Source organism: Pogoniulus pusillus, chromosome 19 (genome assembly GCF_015220805.1).
Source record: "Pogoniulus pusillus isolate bPogPus1 chromosome 19, bPogPus1.pri, whole genome shotgun sequence".
NCBI classification, from domain to species: Eukaryota; Metazoa; Chordata; class Aves; order Piciformes; family Lybiidae; genus Pogoniulus; species Pogoniulus pusillus.
The window spans coordinates 24,627,293-24,647,554 of NC_087282.1; the positions used below are offsets into that span (position 1 = coordinate 24,627,293).

The 20,262-nt window shown below is 57.6% G+C and overlaps 3 protein-coding genes across 4 annotated transcripts in view; all 3 read left to right on the forward strand.

Annotated features, from left to right (window-relative positions):
* NLGN3 (neuroligin 3) overlaps window positions 1-10,460 on the forward strand; it is a 42,319-nt gene extending 31,859 nt beyond the window's left edge. The window contains 3 exon segments of the mRNA XM_064159681.1: window positions 988-1,173; window positions 6,540-7,329; window positions 7,740-10,460. Coding sequence (XP_064015751.1) covers window positions 988-1,173; window positions 6,540-7,329; window positions 7,740-8,577 — 1,814 coding nt within the window. The 3' untranslated portion in view covers window positions 8,578-10,460.
* A 5,116-nt stretch (window positions 10,461-15,576) lies between these two features.
* GJB1 (gap junction protein beta 1) lies at window positions 15,577-18,527 on the forward strand. 2 transcript variants are annotated; one of them, XM_064158924.1, is made up of 2 exons: window positions 15,577-15,624; window positions 17,528-18,527. In XM_064158924.1, the coding sequence occupies exon 2, from the start codon at window positions 17,536-17,538 to the stop codon at window positions 18,373-18,375; it is 840 nt and encodes a 279-aa protein (XP_064014994.1). In that variant the 5' UTR covers window positions 15,577-15,624; window positions 17,528-17,535; the 3' UTR covers window positions 18,376-18,527. The 2 variants fall into 2 exon arrangements, with proteins under 2 accessions (XP_064014994.1, XP_064014993.1); XM_064158923.1 differs by lacking the exon at window positions 15,577-15,624 and adding an exon at window positions 16,786-16,941.
* Window positions 18,528-19,318: 791 nt separating this feature from the next.
* LOC135184122 (gap junction alpha-3 protein-like) lies at window positions 19,319-20,212 on the forward strand. Its single transcript, XM_064159706.1, has one exon. It carries the CDS (start codon window positions 19,319-19,321, stop codon window positions 20,210-20,212), a length of 894 nt encoding a protein of 297 aa, XP_064015776.1.
* Window positions 20,213-20,262: the final 50 nt, after the last annotated feature.

Here is a 20,262-nt window from a genome sequence, read left to right on the forward strand (position 1 = left end):
GAGGCGCAGAGTTCTAAGGAGAGCTGCTTACCAGCCAAGCTGCTGGCAGGGCCAGCTTTCTTCCTAGCTGTCCAGCCTGGCACAGCACTGTCCTAGTCAGCTGGGCCCTAGGCCAGTACCTGGGGCAGCACTATGGAGATCTCTGACCCTGTCGTGCCACAGGGAAGAACGGAAATGGTGGAAATGGACTGTTCAGTAGAAACCAGGCCTCCTCCAGAGCTTTCAGTATTAAAAGTCAGGCCTTTGGGAGGAGTCGATGCAAATTTCAGAGGCACAAGTCACAATAGGGAACAAGATGTAAATGGAGCCATCAGCATCTGCACCGTGCCTGGCCAGAGCACCTCTAGTGCCAGAGCAGCTCCAGCCAGCTGGGGTTACCCGCCTGGATTTTCCTTCAGGACCATGGTGTTGGCTTCCTGCTTTGAGTCAAAGCAAACAAAACACTGATAACCTATCTTGGGTGTTCCCCTTGCTCTTGAACCCATTTCTCAGCATCTTCCTCACTGAAAGCCTTTGTATTTTAAGCTGCAGCTGGTTCCTCTCTGCCCAGCTCACCTCCTTAGCCTTGTGGAGCCTCCTTTGGGCCACACTAGTCCATGGGAAGCATTGGCTGTGGATGTGTTCAGTCTGCCTGCGTCCACTGTTGCTTTCTTGGCTTTTCTTGGAGCATGTGTGAGACATCTTGAGTTGGTGGTGTGGGAGGACAGGGCTGTGTCACTCTGTCACTGCTTACAACTGTCTGGAGAGGCTCCCTGGGACTTGCAGCTGCCCTTGCAGGCTTTCTCCCCTCTGTGTTGTGCAGAAGGTGCTTGGAGCTTGGTGGTGTCCCTGATCCACCTTTGTGCTCACAGGACGTAGCAAGGACTCCTGTTGTGGTGGGACAGGGTCCCATAGAATCTCTCCTATGCCTGGAGGAGTGCCAGGCATTAGAGAGGTCAGAATAGCCCCTGCTTCCTCATCCCTAATTGGGCTCCCCTTGGCCCACAGGGTTCTTGAGCACAGGAGACCAGGCTGCCAAAGGCAATTACGGGCTGCTGGACCAGATCCAGGCCCTGCGCTGGGTCAGTGAGAACATTGCCTTCTTTGGAGGAGATCCCCTGCGCATCACCGTCTTCGGCTCCGGCATTGGTGCCTCCTGCGTCAGCCTGCTCACCCTCTCCCACCACTCTGAAGGTAGGTGCTAGCTATCCCTGAGGATGCTGCAGCTGCAAGCAAGCACCCTGCTGATGCTAACCCAGAGAAGGCAGCTGTGGGGCACATGGGAACCAGAGACAGGCCTGATGCTTCCAGTGTGCAGGGCTGCAGCCTGGGGCCAGCATCTAGGCATGGGGAGAGATGAGGACCTCCCCGCCCCAGCACATGGACTTATCCTTGTACAGCGTAGAGGTGATATAGGGCACCAGGAGCACTGAGCTTGGTGCTGGGAAAGGCATTGATGCTGGGATAGAAGGGAAGCCAGACCTGAGCTTGGGGAGGGATGGAGGGCCCCATCTTGTAGACTGAGAGAGATAGAAGTGTTCCTACCAGCAAAACACAGGTAGAAGTGATATGATTGATATCTGTAAACATAGCAAAATGTTTACTCTAGATAAAGAATGGAATTGTGTTGGCATAAGTGTAAATGCATGTAAACTATTTGCAAAGACATTGAGCATTTTGAGGGGAAAAATAACCATGGGCATAAGCCTGCTGAAGGAAACCACAGGAGCAAAGCCTGAGCTGGATCTAATCCACTTTCAGTGCTGTGTCCTCAAGTGTGGCGCAGAGGAGAAGGGGCTGCATATGGGCAGTGGACATGTGTAAGTCTGCACCTCAGGGACAGACGACATTGCACTTGTAGCCACTGCAAAGAGCTGCAGTCCTGCTCTACAGCCTGAGAACCACACAGGAATGAAGGAGACCTTCAGAATCTCAGCAGGCTGATGACATGGCAGAGGGTCTATGGGAGGAGGCTGCTGGCAAAGTTGGGCAGCCTCCCTCTAGCCCTGGTAGCTGTCATACTTGACTGCCCCAATACTGAAAGCAGGAATGATCTCAGCCCACACTGCTGCAAAGGTGGCTACACCATGGGCATCCCAGCCTGCCTGGCAGTATTGGATGTGCAGCTTTGCAGGCACTTTGGGCAGCATGAAGCTGGTGTTAGCTGCACTCAGAGGTGACAAAGTGCTCATGGTGGGTATGGAAGGGTGACACCCCACTGAGCCCAAAGCTGGTATAGTACAGGGCTGGCAATTCACCATGGAGCTGAAGGCAAGCCTAATCCAGATCTTTTTTCCCCAGATTTCTCCAGCTGCCCTTTTAAGATTAGAAGGTTAAACTTGCCTGATCATTGCAGAACACTCGCTCTGCAGTGAACTCGCCCCTGTCCAGAGACTCACTGACTCTGCAGGAAACTGATGGTGCTTTCACAGGGACAGGAGTGGGACTGACAAGATACCTGTGCCTTCACACTCTTTCCTGCTGCCCTTTAGGGTGCCAGCTGTTTGCAGCTGGCTGCCAGATCCTCCTTGAACAGGCCAGTCATCCAAAGTGGAGAGGCTGAGACATGCTGCTATGGCCATGGGATTAAGATGCCAAGGATCTCCAGAGTCTCCTAACAATGTGATGTCTCAAGCTGGCTCTGGAGCCCACCAATGCCCCATGTTCCCTCTGTGCTGGAGCCTGTGGCACAGCCTGCACCAATTCACCCAGTGCAGAGTGCTCCTGCATTCAGAGTGCCTGCTCCCACCACTGGGCTCCCCTTGGTACGCCACAGACCTGAGTTCTGGGGGATGCTCTGCCCCACAGGCCCAACAAGAGAGCCACATCTAGACTGGGTGGGCAGCTACTTCCAAAATCTTGGGCACTCCCACATTGAGTCTATGGTGGGCCCTGGTCTTCCATGACTGCTCCGCAGCCTGCTGGTACTGCTGTCACTGCTGCCAGTGCCCTGCTGTCTTTAAAGTCGGGGGTGCAGTCAAAGCTGAAGTGCATATGGAGCTGTTCCTGCGTGCCCAGGATGTACCTGTTCTGGGTACCAGATGTGGCACCCCAGGGTGCTCAGGATGTGCCTTTCCCTGCCACCCCAGCATGCTCAGGACATTTGTGATTCTGCAGTGCTCCTGCCTGAGTGCCTCGTGCCTGAAGTCAGCCTCCTTGTGCCAGCATCTGAATCAGAATCTCTTGGGGCTGTTGCATGGTGACTTGGACAAATATTAACAGGCATTGGACTGCTGTAAGCTCAAAAGCATTGAAAATGTGAGTCACACCTTCAGAGCCACTGCAATACCAGAGCAGGGCAGGACCAGGAAGCCCTCACTGCTTCCAGAGCTCCTTGGGTTGTAGTCCCAGTTACTACAAGAGCCATGCAGAGCAGGTAGCAGCTGTCTGGCCCAGAGGAGATGCTTCTGATGGCTAAAGCCAGCACTTGTGTTAGATGGTAAATGGAGAGAAACACAGACAGATCTTTGCAGACTCATTTCTGAGCAGTGGGTGTGGCAGGGGATCCGCTGTGGCTGCACCATGTCCCTCTGTGGATACCTGGGGCTCCATATGGCCTCCTGCCCTTGTGCAGGCACCCTGGGCAGCAAGGGCAAAGAGCTGGGGAGCCTGTTACTAGACAAAACCTCTTGCAGAAAGGAAAAGGGTTTTCTGTGCCCACACTGAGTGTGAAAGGCTGAGGAAGGGATGCTGGATGTGAGGCATTTCATGATGCTTCTTAGAGTGCTCCTCTCCATCACAGGAGCGCCAGGGATGCATGCAGGAATTGCAGACTGATGCTTTTGGTCCAGGAGTGTGAAACTGGATGCTTCTAGCAGGGCAGCCCCAAGGCTGTGGCCTGATTTTTAAGGCCAGATGGTGTCACCTCTTTGGAAGCTTGGATGCCCAAGTGACCCCAAGGACTTGTAGAGGCCTGGGATGGAGGGAGTAACAAGGAGAGAGGCTGGGGGTGGATTGGAGGGTCTGCTTCCTGACTTCCCAGGAGTGAAAATTAGTGTTGTGCCACTATAGCACTTTTCAGGTGACACCAGGATTTCTGCCACTAAACCCTGCACCTGCAGGGACATGTCCTTTGCTGTTTCATCCAGGCCCAATGCCTGTGGTGTGGTCTCTGCTGCATTGCAGTGGTGCTGGGTGCTCTGCACCCTTGCTGCTGTTAGCTGTAGGTGCAATTGAGGTAGGAGAGCAATGCTCAGTACTGCAGCCAGGTTGCACATAATGCCTCAAACAGTGACGGTTTGTAGTCATTTTCTAGCAGTAGAAGTGCAACCCTGCATGGAGCAGCTCTGTGCCCAGGGATGGGGCAGCTGGCTCTGGGGCATGGCAAGGGAGCTGAGCTGAGATACAGCCTGAAGACCAGGCGGGTTTGTTTTTACTTTACAAAAACAGAACTCATCATGATCAAGAGCTATTAATGAAGCTGCTAATTTGTGCCTGCTCTGCCAGGCTCTGTGAGAGGCAGACACTGGAGGCTAGTGCACTGCATGCTGTGTCTGTCTGCCAGCCTCCATCCGCTTAGGTGGGTGGCTTTCTTGCCAAGGATCAAAGTGCTGCTTCTCTCCCCAGCCAACCAGGGCAGGATAGGAGCAGTCATTGCTGGACAAACCTCTTTTGCTTGCTCTACCCCACCTCCTGCTCTATGAGGGCTGTTTCTCTTCTCTGCCAGCTCTGAGGATGCTCAGACCTCAGTTGGACATGGTACCCTGCTTTGAGCAGGCCTTGGCCCAGACAACCCCAGAGGTGTTTTCAGTCTCAGATGCTGGGAAAAGTAAAAGGGAAATTAGGAGCTGGTGGCAGCCTGCAGCAATGGGCATCCTCCTCTAGAGCCTTCATCCCACTGGCTATCTGCTATGCCATAGCAGCTAGCTCTGCAGGACACAGGGTGCACTGGGACTCTTACTTCAGAGAGGAACGGGCAGGGAAGGCAGAGCTACATCTTCCTGTCTAGGCTTCAAGCAGGCTGGCAGGCCTGGGTGAGCTGCAAGGTGGCAATGGCTCCCTGGGGTGCTTGTGGGCTTCAGATAGGTGCTGGCGTGGAGCAGGACGATGTGGCCATCTGTACTCTTGCAGACTCCTGAGCTCCCCTGGATCAGGCTGTGGCTGTGCTAAGACACGGCAAGGGGCTCTGTCAGGAAGGAAGCCAGCTCTTGGTGACCCCAGCTACCTGGGCTTCCCCAGGCAGAGGCAGGCAGGGGCACAGACCATCCCAGTGGATCTGTCTGGGAAGTGATGCTGCTGGCAGGGAGCAATAGCTGCTTCTGGGACAGCGTCTTCTGGGAGCCAGGGAACCCTCGCCCCGGCTCTTTGGCATGTGGACAATGGCGCAGAGCAAGCAAGTCTGTGGCTAGTCTCCAGGCTGTAGGCTGGGTACAGCCTTCTGGGGCACTGGGAGGTGACTAGAGCTTGTGACTTCTCTTTGTCCCACTGCCTGGGACTGTACGCCAGGTACTTGGCAGAGTGAGGACTGTGCGTGCGGGCAGGAGCTGTGGCCATGGTGGCTGGGAGTCAAGAGCCTCTGGTGCTTGTGCTCAGGAAGGTGCCTGTTCCCCTATGGGGTGGCACAGCCCTGTCTGCTCAGGGAGTCTCATGCAGGCTCTTCACATGAGGCTGCACCAGCACAATTGATCGCCTTACAGTGACCAACTGTGGGGGTCTTGTAGGGGTGTAGGCAGCATTTGGGGTGCAGGAAATGTCTGGCCAGTGAGCAGGGATCCCAGAGTGCACCCTGAGACCAGCTGCCTTTCACTGCTATGGAGGCTTTGCTTCCTTGTTGCCCTTTGTATTCTAAGCACAAGCACCATTGACATGGGGCTGGAGCACAGCCACGCATTCCTCTGCCTGGGCCAGGGCCTTTGTGGCCCTATTTTCCAAGGCGAAAGTCCACTCCCTCTGTGCTCCCGGTGGCAAAAAGGCCCTCTTTGTGCATTTGGCAACATGCTCCCGTGGGGCCGGATTGGCACCAAGCAGGCCCAGCTGGGCAGGAAGCAGCAGGGAGGGGGGGTGAGTGGGGCCCTGACAAAGCAGTGGGGTGGGACATGCAGGGTTAAGTGTCCCTGAGCAGGCATTAACCCTGCTGCTGCTGCCAGCTTGCATCCTGGCTGCTCAGTGAAGCGAATGCTGGAGTATGGCATTGAGCTGGGGGCATCGTGTGCCCCTTGGGGGCTCAGGCAACATGTTCTTGGGGTGGCTGGAACAGCACAGGCTGCACAGCAAATCCAGGCTGTGATGCAGCTGGAATCTCTCCTTCCACATTGGGACAGAGAGAGGGTGCAATGGGATCCTCAGAGAGCTCAGCAGCCTTGGCTGCCACCAGAAGCACACACTGCATGCCCAGATGTCACTCTAACATCCCTGTGGTGGCCCTGAACCCTCTGTGCAAGCCCACCTCAGTGGGCAGTGAAGCTCACTTTAAGGCCAAGTGCAGACTGGAGCACTCTGTCCTTGCAGGAGTCCAAGGGCCTCAATGCCTTCTCCACACTGCACCTGGCACTGCAGCACTGGGGTGTTGAAACCACACTCACCCCACTGCAAGCTTCCTCTGTTCCTTGCCTGTCTTGCAGGTCTGTTCCAGAGGGCAATCATCCAAAGTGGTTCTGCCCTCTCCAGCTGGGCAGTGAACTACCAGCCTGTGAAGTACACCAGCATGCTGGCCGACAAAGTGGGCTGCAATGTGCTGGATACAGTGGACATGGTGGACTGCCTGCGGCAGAAGAGTGCCAAGGAGCTAGTGGAGCAGGACATCCAGCCAGCTCGCTACCATGTGGCCTTTGGGCCTGTCATTGATGGCGATGTCATCCCAGATGACCCAGAAATCCTGATGGAGCAGGGCGAGTTCCTCAATTATGATATCATGCTGGGGGTCAATCAGGGTGAGGGGCTGAAGTTTGTGGAGGGCGTGGTGGACCCTGAGGATGGCGTCTCGGGCAGTGACTTTGACTACTCGGTCTCCAACTTTGTAGACAACCTGTATGGCTACCCTGAGGGCAAGGACACCTTGAGGGAGACCATCAAGTTCATGTACACTGACTGGGCTGACAGGGACAACCCCGAGACACGTCGCAAGACTCTGGTGGCTCTCTTCACTGACCACCAGTGGGTAGAGCCATCGGTGGTGACAGCTGACCTGCATGCCCGCTATGGCTCGCCCACTTACTTCTACGCCTTCTACCACCACTGCCAGAGCCTGATGAAGCCTGCATGGTCCGATGCAGCCCATGGGGACGAGGTGCCTTATGTGTTTGGGATCCCCATGATTGGCCCCACAGACCTCTTTCCCTGCAATTTCTCCAAGAACGATGTCATGCTCAGTGCTGTGGTGATGACCTACTGGACCAACTTTGCCAAGACAGGGTGAGTCAGGATGGGAGCTGTGTCTGGGGAGTCCAGACTCACTGCAGCTGCACCATTTGGAACAGTGATAGAGGGGGGGGTCTCATGCCTGGTGTGGGACACTTGCCTGTAGGTCCATGTGATGAGCCTTCATTGAGGTCAGGGCATCAGTCATGAGAAGCTGGGAGCACAGCCACCCCTTAGGACAGGACTCAGCCAAGTGCAGGGGTGGGGAGGTTGGTTGGCCGTGGTTATCATGGGTGAGTGTTGACCCAAAGTTGAGATTCTTCCGAGCCGCACAGGGCCTTTTGTCAGCCCATTCTGCCACCACTGGTACAGGTATCCCCAGCATCCAGCTCTGTGCCCAGCTTCCTCTCCTTGCTCCCACAGCTTTTCCCAGTGCTAGCTCTGTTTTACCTGTGTTTTTCCAGGGACCCCAACAAGCCTGTACCCCAGGACACAAAGTTCATTCACACAAAGGCCAACCGGTTTGAGGAGGTGGCCTGGTCCAAGTACAACCCCCGTGACCAGCTGTACCTGCACATTGGACTGAAGCCACGGGTACGTGACCACTACCGGGCCACCAAGGTGGCTTTCTGGAAGCACCTGGTTCCCCACCTGTACAACCTCCACGACATGTTCCACTACACCTCCACCACCACCAAAGTGCCGCCACCCGACACCACGCAGAACTCCCACATTACCCGACGGCCAAACAGCAAGCTCTGGACCACCAAGCGCCCTGCCATCTCACCTGCCTATAACAGCGACAACGGGAAGGAGAAGTGGAGCCCGGAGCAGGAGGCAGGCACCCTGCTGGAGAGCCCCCGCGACTATTCCACTGAGCTGAGTGTCACCATTGCCGTGGGTGCTTCCCTCCTCTTCCTCAATGTGCTGGCCTTCGCTGCCCTCTACTATCGCAAGGACAAGCGCCGGCAGGACACACACCAGCAGCCCAGCCCCCAGCACGGTGCCACCAACGACATTGCCCACACACCCGATGAGGAGATGCCCTCCTTGCAGGTGAGCCAGGGGCACCATGAGTGCGAGGCTGTGCCGCCCCACGATGCCCTTCGCCTGGCCTCTCTGCCTGACTACACTCTCACCTTGCGCCGCTCCCCGGATGACATCCCACTCATGACCCCCAATACCATCACCATGATACCCAACTCGCTGGTGGGGCTGCAGACCCTGCACCCTTACAACACCTTCACTGCGGGCTTCAACAGCACAGGGCTCCCACACTCACACTCCACCACCAGGGTATAGCCGCCCACTGTTGGCGCACACGCATGCACGCGCACACACACGCATGCAGCAGACACTGGCAGAGGGACCGGCGGGGCCGACGGACCACCCAGACAAAGGGGCAGCACCCACGGACGGTGTAGCACCAAGCCTCAGGACCTGCGGGGGCCTGGTGCAGCCAGCTGCTCTGCTCTCTCCCCGGCGATTTTTCTGCCATTCCTATCTAACTTTTGAGAAGTGCTTTGACTCTTTTGGCTCCTGGGGCACCAGTGGGATGCAGGCGAACACCACGTATCCCCTGAGCCAGCGCATCAGCACAGATGGGCAAGAAGAAACTCCCTGGCAGCAGCCACAGGGCTCCCCAGACTGCGGCTGTGCTTCCCTACCAGATGATCGCATCCCCCGCGCTCCACCCACTGAGCACTCCAGGACTAATGAGGAGGAGGGCCGGGCATCCCTCCCACCTGGTGCCTGGGCATCCCTAGGTGGAGGGCATTATGAGTACCCTGGAAAAGGCTCCCTCACTGTGTTGAGACGTGGCCCTGGGCCATGGCGCTATAGGCAGAGGGAGCAGGCAGGATCTGGGAACTGTGTCTCGTGCTGGGTGTGGGTGCTGGGGCCAGTGCCACGGCTCAGGGACCCCTGGAGCAGGGCCCTGGACTGGAAACTTGGCACCTCTGTCCCTCTTTGCGCTGCAGAGAATCTCTTTTGTGTCAGTCGTTTCTCTTTGCAGAGACGTTTTTTAAGCAGATCTTTAGTTCTTTACACACTAACAAGAGTCGCCGCGTTTTGTCCTTTGTAAAAATTTTAAAACCAAGTGTTCTTGATATAAAATAAAAAGCCAGTTAGAAGCCAGCGTGTGCGCACGGTGCCAGCCCCCTGCGGCGCCCGTCTGCCGCAGATGGGCACCAGGCAGGACACTGCCTCCTGCACTGTGGGGCCACAATCTTTTGTATTTTTTTATATTCTCCCTCCTCTGTTGCCCATGCCAAACAGCCTACCCAATGGCCCACCTGTTAGCACTCCCAGCCTCAGTCCACCTCACTGACACCGCCCTGCATGGGCATCACCAACTGTGAGCACTTTCTGTCCATCCCCATCAACACAGGGCAGCCCCCTGGCACCATGTCCCAGTGCTCTGCACACTGCCCTGCTCCCTGGGGAGTATACATATCCCTTCTCCAACTGCCCCACAGTAAAGCTGTGCCCTCCCTGCCCATGCTGCTGTCTGAAAGCAGATCCAGCAGTTTGCAGCCTGTGGCAAGGGTGGGCAACACCAGGGGGCTGGCAGGAGCAGGGTTAGCTCTGCCTTCCACCTTGCTCTCACTGTGGCCTTTCCCCTTATGTGGGGTGACCCCAGATCCAGCACCTAGGATCTTTGGTTGGCATAGATGCCTAGGCAGAGGCTGCTGGAGTGGAGCTGCTGAGAACATGCAGCATGCATGGGGCTGGAAGCACCCACACCAGAGCTGGGGTACCTGCTGGGCCAGCAGTGGCTGCAGAACTGCATGCAGCTGCGGGCAGCAGACTCAAGGCGGGGGGCTTTCGTGCAGCCTCCCATGCAGAAGGAGCTGCCCAGGAACCCACACAGAGCATCCCAGTCTCAGCCCCGCCATGGTGGGCACTGGCATTCGGCCCTGGGGATGCCCTGGGGATGCAGGAGGAAGGGATGAGTGCTTTCAGGAACACCACACCTCGTCCCTGTGCAAGGCGGTCTGGCTGGCAGATGCTGCCTGCACTGGCGGCCATGACGCACCGGTGCCGAGCGCAATCCCAGCCCCGTGCCCTGCCCCAGTGCCCAGCCCAGGCAGTGCTGAGTGAGGATGCTCGTTGGAGAATGTATTTATACCCTGTCACCCGCGCAGAGTAACCAGTTCTAAATAAAACAGAAGTGATATTTTTAATAGCAGTGTGTCTTGCCTCTTCTTGGAGTGTGCAGGGTCTGGGGACTCCCCAAGCAAAGATGAGATGGACAGTGCTGGCTCACAGCCACCTGAGCCATGGCTGTGCCTGCACGTCCCTGGTACCTACTCCGCAGAGGCGAGCAAGGAAGGCCCCAGCATCACCCGTCAGATGGAGGTGATGGACCCCAGCACAGTGCACACACACCATGTGATGGAGGATTGCCAACACCGGGTGCCACGGTCAGGGTTTTCCTGCCTGTCCCCAGACCTGCTATCTCCCCCATCCCCAGCACTTAGACATCATCAGAGACCTCGGCTACCCCCACAGCTCCCTCCTACCGAGCTCCCCTATCTCGTATTTCCAAGCTCAGCTCCCCTCCTGCTTCCTGCCAACCAGAAAAACTGTTGGTTTCATTCCTTCTTAAAGTCATTTCAGCTAGGGTTGCCATGGAAACCACGCATGGGGTCTGAACCGCCTGCAGGCAGCAGCGCAGGCGGCAGAGGCAGGGCCGAGGCTGTGGGGGTTGGGGGGTGACAGGACGGGCTGCGCTGGGGCTGCTGGGGAGCCCTGCCCAGCTCTCCCGGGGCCCCTCGTAGCTGCAGTGCCACTAACATATGTCACCCTCTCCAGCACTTTGCTGCAGCCCCCTTGGCTGGACCCCTGTGCTACCCAGTGTGGCAGCCTCAGCCAGACTGTGCCTTATGTCCTGGAACTGCAGCGCACGGCAGGCAGCATGGGCATGACCTGGGGGCGCCTGCCTTGGGATGGTGGCAGGCCTTTTGCAGGTCTTATGGGGCAGAGGAAGAGGCTAGGAAAGGCGTTGGAGACAGGCTGTATGCAATGCAGTGCCACCGAAGACAGGGATACTGGAAGCACCTAGGACAGTGAGAAGCAGGGCTCTCTTGAGCTGATGGTATACTTCCTCTGGGCACAAGTCTATCTTCCTCATCCTTCTCCATGCTGATAGGAAGAGCAGCTCCCTGCAGGTCTAGCTTTCTGAGAGAGAGAGACTGGTGCCCGCCTTAAACCCTGACCTGCAGCCCATCCAGCACTGCTCCAACCTCTGTCTCCTTTGGTCCAATCCACACAGCAGCCCCAGGGCTGTGGTCCTCGTTTTGGAGGAATTGAAAACCCTCACCAGGCCACGGGCCCCAGTTTCCATGGAAACGGTGGTGCTTTGCTGCAGTGCAAGCAGCAGGGACAGCCCTGGGCATCACCACCAGCTGCCCACACTGCAGTGCCCAGTGCCCTCTTGAAGGGAAGTTGTCTTATCCGACCCAGAAGAGAGGCCTGCACTACCCTTCTTCTCCACTCTGCATCCTTCCATAGCCCCAGCTTTCTGATGTGCCTTCATGCCAGCCTGGCTAGGACTCCATGGGCAGGCTTGTAACAGACAACATGATGCTATTACACTGCTGCCTTTGCAAAACTCCAGAGCCTGACAGCCTTGACCATCAACAGTGCTTCTTTGGAGACCTGGCAAAGCCCAGAGGGCACTGTGTCCTGGACAGTACATGCACTTAACATCTGTGTAATGACTGTAGGACATCTTCAGATTCAGGTGACAAGTATAAGGCTGCTGGCAAAGAGGAGTGTATGGGAAAGAACAACCCCATGAACCAATATAGGTTGGGGGTTGACCTGTTGGAGGACAGTGCAGAGGAGCAGGACCTGGGGATTCTGGTGGACAGGATGGCCATGAGCCAGCAATGTGCCTGGTGGCCAAGGCGGCCAAAGGCATTAGAAGGGCAGTGGTGAGTAGGTCAGAGAGGTTCTCCTGCCCCTCTACTCTGCCCTGCTGAGGCCACAGCTGGAATCTTGTGTCCAGTTCTGAGCCCCTCAGGTCAAGAAGGACCTCAGGGAACTGGAGAGAGCCCAGCCCAGAGCCCCCAAGCTGCTGCAGGCAGTGAACAGCTCCTGTGAGACCAGGCTGAGGCAGCTGGGGCTGGCAGCTGGCAGCAGAGCAGCCTGAGGGCTGCTCTCAGTGATGTGCTAAAGATGTGTAGGGCAGCGTCGGGAGGACACAGCCAGGCTCTGCCCAGGGGTGGGCAAGGGCAGCACAAGGGGCACTGGGTGCCAGCTGGAGCAGAGGAGGTGCCAGGGCAACAGGAGGGGAACCTTTGCCAGTGTGAGGGTGCTGGAGGCCTGGAGCAGGCTGCCCAGAGAGGCTGTGGAGTCTCCTTCTGTGGAGCCTCCTTCTGTGGAGCCTTTCCGACCCCCCTGGATGTGTTCCTGTGTGCCCTGCCCTGAGTACCCTGCTCTGGCAGGGGGGCTTGGCTGGATGATCTTTTGAGGTCACTTCCAACTCCTAACGTTCTGTGGTGCTGTGATTCTCTGAAATTAGTAACAAAGATATCCCTGGCATGGGGAGGAAATGAGTGACTTACATCCATACCCTACCTGCTCCAGGAGCTGCAGTCGGCAGGAGGGCAAGGGTACTGCTCTGCATAGCAGTATCACCAGGATGGTATCCTGGGCCTGGTCCCTGCACCACTGGTATGTCCAGAACCAAATGGGGCAAAAGAGCAACACACACAAAGGATTGCAGAACTGGAAAGTTTAAACAGAGAAGCAGTTCACAAGCTACACTGTTACAGCTCTACAGAGTGGTAAGCAGAGCAATGCATACAAAACACACAAATTGGCATTCAGCCTTAGCGCAGTCCTGCAACCTGGGCTTGCAACAATCTTACTAAGCCAAAGCTTCACACAAACCCCACGATCCCAGGCCCTCTCTACCCCCACACCAAAAGCAGTTGTGACGCAGCACAAAATTCATCTTGGCAGCTCCAGGCCCAATTAAGCTGCCTCAGGCCTAATTGACAGCATCACCAAGGTCAGCAACCAGGCCTCGCTCCTCTGCAGGGAGAAGAGAGAAAGGGAAAAGGGCAGGATCTGACTTTGCAACCAGATTTATAAGGATGCAGGATTATGGGAAGAAATACAAAGAGTACACTTTCTGATACACTGCCTGGACACTCTAGCTCCTGGAAGTCGTCAAGTTGTTGGCTCCTCAAGGCACATATAGACTCAAACTGCCGCAGGAACACAAGTTATTACACCGTGCACTACAACCCTCTTTTACCCTATGCTGCTGCAGCACAAAGATTTTCTGTGCTCACCCACTGCCAGTGCCCTTTCCTAGCAGAGCTGACTCTCACAGGAGGGTTTTCACTCTCTGCAGGCAGAAGCCTGCAGCCAGGGACACCTGTGCTGCCATCAGCCTGAGACTGAAAGCATGGCAACCTCTGCCGCCCAGACTGCTGGTGTGGCTGTGGCAGGGGCCAGACACAGAGCCACCCCAGCCTGGGGAAGGATGCCAGGGAAAAGGGATCTCTGAGAGCCTGTTTGCAACACGTTTTTCTTCCTGGCAACGGATGTGTTTCAGCGACGGCTGCAGCTTCTTTTCCTCCATCGCACTGACGTAGACTGCTGGGCTGTGAGATCTCTGACCCTGGCAACTACATCACCCCCATTCCACCATCTGGGTGCTGGCGCAGCCCTGCCCAGCTCATCAGCGTGTCTGCGTTTGATACGCCGACGTCCTCGATCTCTTTGATGCAACTTCACACACCAAATTAACCCCACAGTTAACGTCAGTAAGAACGAGCCCATTTCTGGTTACGGACGGGGCAATTTTCTGTTCATTGGCGGCAGCGCCAGCCACGTCTGCTCCGTACGGCCGGTCCTTGGCCTTCCCACAAGGTTCGCCTGCCCCGGGCTCACGGGGATGGTGCTCGTGCTCCGAGGTCCCGCTCCTCCCCAGTCACCTCCCACCGAGGACACCGGGCAGGCACTGAGTCCCGCGTGCCTTCTCCCACCGCCCTGTGGCTTCTCCGTATTGATATGTTTTCAGGCGAACACCCCCCTCTCCGCCTTGCCGAACCCCCACCCGCTCTGAGCCTCGTCCCTGCTCTGAGTTCCTCTCCGTGCTGAGTCCATCCTCCCCCGAGCCCCTCCACTCTGAGGCCTCCCCGCGCGCTGCCTCCGGTCCGGCGCCGCAGCGCCCCCTGCTGCCGCGGCCGCACGGCGGGCGGCCACCACCCCCCTGCACAGCCCCGCTGCCTCCGGGCTGTGGCCCAGAGCCCCAGCGGCCCCCAGTGCACATCCTGGCTGCTCACTGCCCCAGTGCTTCACCATACAAGGCCAAACAGCAAAGCCCACCACTTTGCCCCCTTCTGGAACCCACCAGTTCCCCCACTCCGCCCGCTAATCCGGGCAGGACACCCCCGGGCCCGCGGCACCTCCCGGATGCCCGGGGCGCGGTCGGGGCGGTGCCGGCCGCTACACCCGCTGCCCCTCCGCGCCAGACGCTTCTGACTCAGCCGGCGACTTGTGGTAGGCTGACACTGCGCCTCCGGCCAGCCTCACCCGCCCCACACCACCGACGATCGCCGGCCCCGCACTGCCCACCGCTCCCACCACGCTGAGAGGAGACCCTCCGCCGTCCCTCTCCGCTCCACAGTGCCACCCTGCCATCCTCAAGGAACAGCAGCACCCATTGCCATCCTCCCGCAGTACACGGTGTTTGGGGCCCTGCAGCCCACACTGGGGCCCCAAAATGCGGGGCACGGTCAGCATGTCCTGGCATCGCAGCGCAGAGACCTTGGAACGCGCCGATAGATGAGTTAATGGTTGACAGGGTGTTTGCCTTCCTGGGCTGCGCTTTCACACATCAAATGAGTGTCGTGGCTCCCGAGGGACCAGCCGGCAGCCAGCAACAGTGGATCGAGGTGCTCCGACTGCTGGGGTGCCCAAAGCCATCCTCTGAGATTGACTGCAGAGCCCTGCCTGCATCTGCCTGGTTTGCAGGGAATTAGTCAGGAAGGGTGTTCACGGCAGGGGTGCACGACGAGAACCACAACAGAGCTCCTAGGGGGGCCATCCTTGGGGTGGGGCTGGCCCTGCCTCGGTGGTGCAGTGGCCCCTGGACTGGCCCCAGGGGATGCACTGCCCTGGAAGGGCTTGGGCAGTGTGATCATAGGCTGGACACACCTGCGGTGTTTACTTGGGAGCAAGTCCTGAAAGGAGAGAGCAAGGCCGTTTGGGAGGAGGTGGGTGACGTGCTGGAGGGCAGTATAAAGTCCAGGGTGCTGTGCTGGCAGCTGAGGCCACAGCACTCCTCGAGAGCTTTGCCTGTCCCGGTGTTGACTTGAGAGCCTGGTGAGCATGGCACTGCTGTGGGGATGACCACACATCCCCCAGCTGGGGTACCCCGAGGGAGGGTCAAGGGTTGGGGCCATAGAAGAGCTTGGTTGTGGGTCAGGGAGGGCAGAACTGGGGTTGCTAATATAAATGGGGGAGCGGGGCAAGGAGACTGCTTCATGGCCTGGGCACCGACTGCCCTCCCTGTGAATTCACTGGAGAGTATTTGACCACCACCATTTACTCAGCTCCAGGCACTTAAACTCTGGGCTAAAGGATGGTAGTGGCATTTGCGATGGCATTGTTGCCCCACCACCCTTCAGGCTCCCAGCTGGTAGGTTTTATTGGATGCGCTGCTCCCCACCTGGGGTTGGGAATAAAACTGAGGTGTAAGAGCTCCATCCTTGCAGAGATGGGGCACAGTGCAACAGCATATCTGGGACACTAGCCCTGAGGGACACAGGCACAGGGTGTCTACAAGTGTGGCAGCTGTTGCCCCACCAGTGTGTCTGAGCAGAGGGTAGAGTCAGTGGCTTCCCCGTCCTGGGAAAGGCACACAGCTCCTGCAGCACACAGTTCCTACAGCTCACAGCTCCTGCAGCACACAGCTGTGAGTGCAGCCCCTGCTATCGCATAGCCAGTGTCACCCTAGTGGACTCTTTCTCATGGCTCCAATAGGACAAGGTGCGTGCAAGGCAGCTCCACTGCCCTCACAGCTATCTCTGCTGGCACCAGAGCCTGGCAGCAGAGCTTCAAGGCCATGGTGGGAATGCAGAGGGGCTGTACTCAGCACACAAAGTCCTACATATCCCCACAGTCCTCAGTGCCACGCTGGTGATCATCCAGATCCCAGCTCTGGTCACAGCACCTCACGCTGCTCTTGTGGGATGGGCAGGCAGCCAGGCTCTGCTGGGCATCCTGGGGAGGGGATCTGCAGGCACCCTGGGTCTGTCCAGCCAAGTGATACCTGTAGTACTAGTGTGGGTTCCACTGGGCAGAGCAACAAGCAGCCTGCGTTTGGTGGTCGGGGTGGGGCAGAGCTGTGGGTGAGGTGGAGCGGGTGTGGGGCTGGCAGCGGGAATGCAGCACACAGGCACTTTGTTTGGCTGGGGTAGGCGGAAGTCAGGGCGTTGGATCTGAATGCCCAAGTGTGTTGTTCAGGGCCCGATAAAAGCCCCATTGTATGTAAATAGTTTATAAAGCAGCATATGACTGCCAGTGCAGGGCAGTGGCAGAGAGAGACGAGGGCAGGCGGAGCAGGACTCTTCTGTGACTGATATGAGACCTTAGAGGGAACACTGGGGGCAGCTCACCAGGACCCTTCCTCACCGGCAGGTATGCACCTCAGGAACTCTTCTCACCGGGGAAGATGCTGGAGGGCATCTCCTGTCCCCCTGGCATCGTGGTCAGGATGGGAAGCAGCTCCCGATGCTGCTTAGTGCTGGCAGGTGGTCCTGGTGGGGCAGAAGCCTGTGCCTGGAGTTCAGGGTCTCTCCATGTGAAGGAGAGTCCTTGTATTGGTCCCCAGGTAAGGACATGGCAGGGTGGTGCTGGTGCAGAAGAGCCTGTGGAGAACTTAGGTCTATCCATAGCTAAGAGACCTCAGCACTGAGTGCAAATTGGAGGTCCCTGTGGAGGTGTGGGAGCTTCATCCCTGCCCTTTGCAGCAGTCATGTGTCAGGATGTCTTGTGCATGCATGTGTGGGGTGGCAGGGCAGGTGGAACTGCAGGGCCAAAATGATGCCTTGAGCTGTGTCAGGGGTAGGAATCTGACAGCCATCCTTCTGTGTCTGCAGCCTACCAGGGCTGCGGCAACCAATCCCTCTGAGAGCTGCTGCCAGCAGGGCTGGGACATGGTGGCTCTCAGCTATGGACTCTTCCCACTCCTAATGGCACTGTCTGCTACTGCTCCCTCCTGCAGGAGGAACAATGAACTGGGCCGGCCTCTACACGGTGCTGAGTGGGGTGAACCGCCACTCCACCTCCATTGGACGCATCTGGCTCTCTGTCATCTTCATATTCCGGATAATGGTGCTGGTGGTGGCAGCTGAGAGTGTCTGGGGGGATGAGAAGTCCGCCTTCACTTGCAACACCCAGCAGCCTGGCTGCAACAGTGTCTGCTATGACCACTTCTTCCCCATCTCCCACATCCGTCTGTGGGCTCTGCAGCTCATCCTTGTCACCACTCCTGCCCTCCTTGTGGCCATGCATGTGGCCTACCAGCAGCACCAGGAGAAGAAGCTGCTGGTGCTGACGGGGCACGCAGATCCCAAGCACATGGAGGAAGTGAAGAAACATAAGATGCGCATATCGGGGTCGCTGTGGTGGACGTATGTCTGCAGTGTGGTCTTCAGGCTGCTCTTTGAGGCTGTGTTCATGTACATCTTCTACATGCTCTATCCAGGCTACCAGATGGTGCGGCTGGTCAAATGCGAGGCTTACCCCTGCCCCAACACTGTTGACTGCTTCATCTCCCGGCCCACTGAGAAGACCATCTTCACCGTGTTCATGCTGGTCACCTCCAGCATCTGCATTGTCCTCAACATGGCAGAGCTGGTCTACCTGGTGGTACGGGCCTGTGCCCGCCGAGGCCAGCACAACTCCAACCCCTCATCAGGGAAGGGCTCATTCTATGGGCACAAGCTCTCCTCTGAGTACAAACAGAATGAGATCAACCAGCTGCTGACAGAGCAAGATGGCTCCCTCAAGGACATGCTGCGCCGTAACCCTGTGCTACAGGAGAAGGGTGACCGCTGCTCTGCCTGCTAGAGCCAGCACCATGAAGGGGTTCAGCCCTTGCTGCTGCCCCACAGTTCTGTGCTGTCACTGTCCCATGGATGGCATCTCTCAGGCCACCCATCCAGATCTGGCCCTGCCAGGTGGTCAGGAGAGCATCTTGGGCCATTAAATCTCCATTCTCAGGTGCTGTCTCCCTCCTTTCGCTCTAACCAGGATGTGCCAGGGGCTAGGGTGGCAGTGTGGGATGCCCATTCCCTCACCCTAGTCCAGGTGGGTGCTACCAGGGACTATGGGGACTGGGTTGGGACTGTGGCCATGGCGGCCTGGCAGCTGGCAATGCAGAAGCAGTGACCCTTGGGTGGCATTGAGCAGTATCCAAGGGCTCGTGCTTCCCCAGCACCAGCCCCTGCAGCCCTGAATATATTTAGAAAGGTGCCCAGACCAAAAATAGAGGGGAAAAAAATTCCCCAATGGTTGTTTCATCTGCCAGTCACAACAAAACCCAATGGGGCACACAGCTGCCTTATGCCCCAGTAACCCTGTGCCCACCATGAGGTAGGCAGACAGACATAGCTGGATCAGACTCTGCTGAGGAAACAGGGGTCAGCTGAGGAGGGATCTCACAGCATCCTGCACAGCTCTGACAAGGGGACTTGGCAGCGTGGAAGCACCGGGCTCTGCCCCCAGGCACCTACCAACGGTGAGGGATCCCCAATGCTGGATCACACTGTGCTGTCCTCCATGTTACTCCCAGTGTGGCAGGGCTGCTCTCTGATGGAGATCTTCATTCCCACTACCCTCTCTGTGACAGGTTAGGGGGTCCCATGGGATGCAGGGTGGGCACACGCCAGGGAGAGCCCCAGGATGGGTTCCTGCATGCCCACCCTGTCAGGGGGTGGGGTGGCTTTGCAGCAGGTCGTGGGGTGGCAATGGCTGGAGGGTGGTTGTCTTACAGAACACTGCGGCGCAGGCCATGGGGGACTGGAGCCTGCTGGGGCGGCTGCTGGAGAGAGCCCAGGAGCACTCCACAGTGGTGGGAAAGGTCTGGCTCACCGTCCTCTTTGTCTTCCGCATCCTGGTGTTGGGGGCAGCCGCCGAGCGCGTCTGGGGCGATGAGCTGTCTGGTTTCTCCTGTGACACGCAGCAGCCTGGCTGCCAGAATGCCTGCTATGACAGCACCTTCCCTATTTCCCATCTCCGCTTCTGGGTCCTGCAGATCATCTTTGTCTCCACTCCCAGCCTCATGTACCTGGGCCACATCCTGCACCTGGTGCATCTGGAGGAGAAGGCGCAGGAGCAAGTGGCAGCATGTAGCAGCAAAAGCGCCAGGCGGCTGCGTGCCAGGCAGCCCCAGCTCCCTGGAGGAGACCTGCACAGACAGGTCTGCATGCGGGGCGTCCTCCTGAGGACATATGTCTGCAACATCGTCTTCAAGGCACTCTTTGAAGTGGGTTTCATTGTGGGCCAGTACATCTTGTATGGGTTCCAGTTGAAGCCCCTTTACACCTGCAGCCGCTGGCCCTGCCCCAACACAGTCAACTGCTACATCTCCAGGCCCACTGAGAAGACCATCTTCATCCTCTTCATGCTGGGAGTGGCCTGTGTATCCCTCCTGCTCAACCTGGTAGAGATCTACTACCTAGGTCTTACCAAGTGCTGGCAACAGCCAGGGCCTGCGCCTTGCATCCCGCCCAGGGATGGTGGTCCTGTGGGACCCCACGCCCTTTTCACCCTGCCTGGCAGTAGCAGCCCTCTGGCTGCTGGCAAACCCTCCCACAGGCTGGCACCTCTGGGAAAGACAGGTGCCCAAATGGAGGCAGCCAGTGGGTCCCATGGGAAGGTGCGAGTGGCAGACCTGGCAGTGTGACTGTGATGCTGAGATGCTCAGAGGTGGGTGATGCACAGGTGGCCACAGCT

Coding starts and splice junctions, on each gene's coding strand:
- LOC135184122 (XM_064159706.1), top strand. CDS start 19,319: ATGGGGGACTGGAGCCTGCTGGGGCGGCTGCTGGAGAGAGCCCAGGAG.
- GJB1 (XM_064158924.1), top strand. CDS start 17,536: ATGAACTGGGCCGGCCTCTACACGGTGCTGAGTGGGGTGAACCGCCAC.